This window comes from Pygoscelis adeliae, unplaced genomic scaffold (genome assembly GCF_000699105.1).
Source record: "Pygoscelis adeliae isolate BGI_AS28 unplaced genomic scaffold, ASM69910v1 Scaffold27, whole genome shotgun sequence".
Taxonomy (NCBI): domain Eukaryota; kingdom Metazoa; phylum Chordata; class Aves; order Sphenisciformes; family Spheniscidae; genus Pygoscelis; species Pygoscelis adeliae.
The window spans coordinates 6,942,424-6,948,779 of NW_008825410.1; the positions used below are offsets into that span (position 1 = coordinate 6,942,424).

Genomic DNA, 6,356 nt, shown 5'->3' on the forward strand with positions numbered 1-6,356 from the left:
CCTCTCTCAGGGCCAAGGGCTCAATGAAGAAAGGTAACATTAGACTCCCTCTGTCTATTTCTTATGTGGGAATAACTGGAAGAAATTAATCTTATATATAAATGTCACTGGACAATTTCCTATAGTGTGAAAAAACACCAACCATTGAAATTCTGCCCTGAAAAAAAAAAAGCAGAGCCCTTTGGATAGAACTCCCCCCCCCGAAATTTACATTATCTTACAAAACATCCTCTCCTTCTGAGAGACATAAATACTGTAGAGAATACACCTTTACATATTTGCTCTGTCTGAAGTCTCCCATCACTACAGCAATGATGGCAATTTATCACTCGAATGACAATGCTGGAATAGGAGTTAAGTATGTCCTGACTGAGAGCAGAAATATGTCCTCAGGAAGGTGTTAACTTTTTCAGAGGCATTTGAAACATAATATTTATAAAACATGTTAAAAAGGGGGAATAAACACTTAAAACTATGCCACTCATCATTCTCAGGAAACATCAGAAATCTTTATATGGGTAACTCATGAGATCACACTGGCTGTGGTTTGCTTCCTTACTGGAGATATACAAGCTATTAATCAAAACTCCCTCCCTCCTTAGTCTACCATTTTTAGCCTCCAAGGAAGGAAGCATCAGGCACATTCTCCTAATGCACTATGATTTCTTGATGTAGAAGTTACCTCAGCTACACTAGCATTTGAGCTTCATAGGTTAAAATAAATTCTTGTTTCCTTGAACAATTCTCACAGCAGTCTCTTAGACTTGACTATAATAGTGTGTTTCAAAGTTCTAGAGTGACAAGACTCACCTTAGATCACCTAGACAAAGTTTCTGCAAAATGTTCAGGAAGATGTACTGGAGGACAAATATTCATAGCAGAAATGGAAAACTAGCGGGTTTCTTTCCCCTAAGTATTCTTACAGGGGGATGCATTGTGAGGGAGGGACGGTAGTGAGCTCATTTTTCTTGTCCAGTTGCCCAGGAATCAAAAACTGAGGCACAGGCAGCTGCATATTTATTTAGTAAGGTAACAATTCAGTATTTGACACCAATACTAAATAGCTGCATTATTATGTGGCTTTCAGGTATTGTGGGGACTGCTTGATATATTTATTTGTTTTTTTAGAGTTTTGGTCATGGACTTTGTACACAATGTGCAATAAGTTGCTAATGTCATCAATCTACAGGACTAAAGAAAGAACTATGCAGCAGCTGGCAGATTCATAGCTGATTAATTTTACATGCATTTCAGTGTATACCACACAACAGATTATTAGAATGGCCTGAAAGCTGGTCAGAACACATATGAAGATAGATACTGAGGTGCAAAAGAATCGGTATATTCCCCAAATTAAAATCTGCCTAATAGAAAAAAACAGAAAATGTAATTGATATTTTATCTATAGAAGAAAAACTATGCATATTAGTACTGTGTAAGTATTCATGGATACTATAATTTGGATCCTTTTTATTGCCATGTTGTTTACTTTATCATAACATCAATTAATGATTTCCAATTTTTATATAAACATGAAGTATTCATTGTTCATCTCTAAAGTTATGGAGGTCTGCGACTTTGAAGATAAAACCCAGTGTGGATGGTATCAGCCAGCCTTGGAACAGATGTCAGGAAATTATTCCACCCATACCACAAGCATATTCAAGTGGGAACTCGGAAGAGGGGCAAATCTCTACCCTGGGCAAGAAAAACACTGCCCATTAATTGATCATACTACGTGAGTACAATTTTTCAGGTACTTGAATCTTTCTTGGACTGTGTGAGTTTAGCCACATATAGATTGTCAGGGGGAAAAACCACTCAGTTCACAGTATTGAAGCCGTTTACTCATTTATTAATGGCATGTAATTAACTGATAATCAGAGAAATAAATATGCAGGATCAATAGCATCAATACAACAGATGAATCAAAATACAAAATGTTAATAAACAGGTACAAATTTCTAAACACCCTTCTATAAGTAATTCCCAAAAGTTTCAGTACCTCCCCATCCAGCGAAACACGTGTGCACTCCTCCTCCCAGAGGACATGTGGGGTACAAGCATGTTTCCCCTTACAGGAAAGCAAGTTTGGAGACATGGCTACTCCAGCTTTATGTGTACACATGCCACTGCCTACAATCTGTTACTACATACGCCATGAGAAATCAACCCTTCCTGTAGCACCCCAAACTGTCAGCCCACCAGCTGGATGCAAGCTACTTGTAGCATCCAGTGGGGACGATGCCCTGTCTGGTCCATGCAGTGGTTGTGGCACCAGCAAGATGACCTCTGGCATGTCAAAAACAGGTTTTGGCTGCTGCTGTTTCCACTCCATAATGTCTCCCTGCTATTACAAATTTTCATCCTACTTTTATACTTCTTTTCAAGCTGACTTCTCTTTTGTTTGAAAGCTGTCTTTGCAATTCACTGGCTACTGTTTAATTTAGTTGATGGTGGTCATCATCTTGATCAGTTTCAGGTGAATACCTTCTCAGACAGTCTTTATTCACACAGACAGTGTGCGCTTCCTTTTCTACCTTATTAGCTATTGTTATCTTGGCAGTTTTGCCCAAGGGTGGGCAGTACAAGTTACCCCAACAATGGGTATTGTGAATTCTGCTGTCATTTAATAATTAACAAGTGCAGTTCAAAACAACAGTAGTTAGACTTAAATTCAGTTTAGTTGATATTTTACCATTTTTCTGATAAATGATATCACTTCATAGTAAAATGAAAAATATTTCTGTTCTCTCAGTAAAGATTCCTAAATTAATTTTGGATTCTAGGTAGATAGTTTTTGATAATTACTAACTCCTCCCAAAGACATTCCTTTGATTTGTCTCAAGGAGCAAAAATTAGCTTTTTTCCATGGAGATTTGGGTTCACCTGTTTGTTTGTTTGTTTGTTTTTTTTAAAGTAAGAAATGTGATTAAAAAAATGTATTAATGCAATTTATATTCCAGTTAAAAGTAACAGCTAAGATTTATTGAAACAAAATCCCTACAGGTGACTAGCAAATGTATTAAGTACAAACAACTTTTAACATCATACAACTTCAATTCATCTAATAAGGACATTTCTGTACAGCATCACTCTTCTGAATAGAAAAATACTTGCCCAATTCTAGTGATAGGCACATTTACTTTCTGTGTCAATAGTCCACAGAGTGCAAAAATGGACTTTAAATTAAAAACACTCCAACAGAGTCTTTGCTATATTGCTACTAGTTTAAAATGAGACTATATTGCATTTATTCAGCCTGAGAGTATTTCTATCACTATAAAAGAATCAGCTCAATACATTAGTTTCACTGTGTACTTCATTAAAATCACTGCATATTTTTACCAACAAAAAATCATCCAACAATAGCAAAAAAGAATTACAGTACTACCTAATTGTTTCAAGGTCTTTACATTATATATATAAAGGAAGTGTATTCCGTAAAAAAGAGAAATTATTTATGATAAATTGGCTGTCGACTCTTTCATTGACTGTTATTTAATTGTTATATATTAACAGATACCAGCACTGTATGTGTACTTAGTAAATCCTCTCACAGCCTTTCCACTACAGATTTGCATTGGCACAGTGATACATGAAATTGTATTACTGTTTTTCAACATATTTTCAGGGTTTAATGCAACTAACAGTATATTGAAAAGAACTGATGAAAAGAGAAAGTAAATGATCCTTAGACATTGCAGTTTTCAGGCAACACTGAAATGTATTGCTGTTGCGATGTTTCACATGAGATGTAATTTTATTGTACTGTTTCCCCATTCCCTTTGTTTATTGGCCTACAGAAAAGAACGGGAGCATGATGCTTCCAAATTACAGCAGGAGATGCAGAGCAGCAGTTTTGTTGAATTAAAACCCTGCAGCGTTTTGTTTTATTTTCTCATCCATTTTCCCCAGATTTCCATGGAGTTAGACGAGAGAAGCTGTAATACTGTAATCCTGTGTGTTTGCTTATTAAAATAAAACATGCAGGATTATGTATAGAAATGTTTAGATTCATCCTGATGCAAAAGTGGGTGACAGTGCAGCTTACAATGAGTACTTTCAGCAGAAATACCTGTGAATAGTTGGAGATTCAAACCATCTGCTTCCCATAGAATATGTATTTGGGCTAGCCACATGTAGGCTGACGAATTGTGAGGTGGAGGTGTGAGCCTTTGAACCTGTAATTACATTAATTAAGTGAAAGTAATGACTTCAGAAATGGAGGACAGAACAGCTTGTATGTACGTATATGAGCCCACGGATGGAGGAATAGAATCCGTTACGGGAGTCTGCTATGACAGCCTAACAGTCCTTGGCTTGAGCTGGAGAAAAGCTGGCATGTGTTTTGCAAAGAACTGGGTGACATTTGAATTGTGCACTGAAAAGACCATTGTGCGTATATGAATGTAGAGCTCTTATGGCGTGTTTCTACACTTAGCAAATGGGAATTGTCTATTGCAGTTAGGTTTCTAAATGCTATAATAATGAAAATATCAATTTGTGTAGGCTTAAACAAGTGTATAGAATAGACACCAGCAAATGGATAACTCCATAAATTTATTTCCATTTTAGAGAAACTGGTTAGTGATGCAGCAAATCCTTTGACATTATTAATGATATTTGGTTACAACTGTTATTCGAAAACTTTGTAGGCACTTAATTGATATGATAATTCATAACTAAATCTGTCATCAAAACTGATGAATCAAAACAAAAAAGGATGTGGAACTAAAATTCTAAGCTCACATGATAATTATTGCTGTATAAATAGATCCCTTGATAACCATATGTTTAACACATCTATTTTGCTTTTGTGTCTGGTTTTCAGATGATCACTATCAGAATTTAGCACAGGAAAAATTAGGGAAAATTAAAGGCTTTAAATAATATACTTAAGCCCTGCAGTTTTTTCAGCAGTCAAGAAATGTTTTAAAATTGAGAGTCTAACTTCAAGATAGGTGAAAAAAAATTATAATCCCACAGAACACTACTCATGAAACATTGGAAAGGAGAAAGCTGAATTTAACTACTTGAAAGCACTTCTTTTCTCATACTGCATTTCTCTTAGCCGATATAACCAAAACCCAAAAACATTTCTATTATATTGCATGTACAAATCGCCCTTGTTCTGTCCCTTTGAGCCTGACCGAGAAGAGTTAATAAAAGGAGCATTGAAATCTACATTGAAATGCATTTTTGAGTACATGGTAAATATTAAGTAGTCTCCAAAATAGTTAAGTCCAGTTAAGGAATAGCTTGTATGAACGGGTCAGAGACCTGATCAGCTATGACCTGGAAAGTGTTGTGCAAGGAATGTTGAGACAGTCTTATATGCACAAAGCTTTATTTGCAGCATCCATAGCTGGATACATTGACTCTAAAGGTAAGATTTTCTCTTTGTAAAAAAACGAAGGAGATAGAAGGAAAACTGTCTCCAGTGGCCAGACAGGAAGAGAAGCAACAGGGTGTTTCACAGATGAGGATCCTCTCCACTACAGCATATTTCCCCCTATAACTCTTTTTCCATAGCAGCTATATAGTTTTCATCAGGACTGAACTGTCTCAGGATTTGGGAGGTGCAAAGGCATGAAACAACCCATAAGAACAACAAAGGGAAAATCATTGCTGCAGCAGCCTCCTAGTGCTTAGGTGGAAGGGTGCAAAGTTGGAAGTCAAAGGCAAACTGTAGAGTTGCAAATGGGAGGATGAGAGGACCCAAGGCCACCCCTCCTCCAGTCACTGCAGTAGCTGCCTTGTGCTACCAAAAAGACAGCTGTAGCTCTCAGTCCTCCCAACACTCTCAGCACAGGCAGCTACTTCCTTGACCACTGTAGGAGAGCTTTTATGAAGTTGCCTTGTCTTCCCACTAGCTCCATGCCAGTACTTCATTCCTCATTCCAGCCACCTTCTTGATTCAAGAAGTGCTTTATATCCAAAAGCAAACCTTTTAAAATCCTTTTCCGATATTGGGATAACTTTGTCCATTTGTTGTTTAGATATAGCCCTTGAGACTCTTGTGAGCTATATGCAGATATCTCATTCAAAGGCTAGAAGATGACTTCTTCACTTGGATTGTCCTGCATGTGCCTCAAAAGTGCACGTACTCTTATATGGAGGCAATATCTTCTCTAGAGTACCTTACGATACAGAACTTACAGGAAGATGCTTACAGTTAGCACAGCAGATATTTAAAACACATACTCTCTTATAGAATCATAGAATCATAGAATCATAGAATCATTAAGGTTGGAAAAGACCTCTAAGGTCATTGAGTCCAACCATCAACCCAACACCACCATGCCCACTTAAACCATGTCCCTAAGCGCCGCATCTACACGTCTTTTAAATAC

The 6,356-nt window shown here is 37.0% G+C and overlaps 1 protein-coding gene across 1 annotated transcript in view; it reads left to right on the forward strand.

The window, feature by feature from the left end:
• Nucleotides 1-6,356, forward strand: part of MALRD1 (MAM and LDL receptor class A domain containing 1) — a 296,434-nt gene that overhangs the window by 90,073 nt on the left and 200,005 nt on the right. Inside the window, exon 20 of the mRNA XM_009330606.1 lies at nt 1,561-1,738. Coding sequence (XP_009328881.1) covers nt 1,561-1,738 — 178 coding nt within the window. The remainder of the gene's footprint in view (nt 1-1,560; nt 1,739-6,356) is intronic.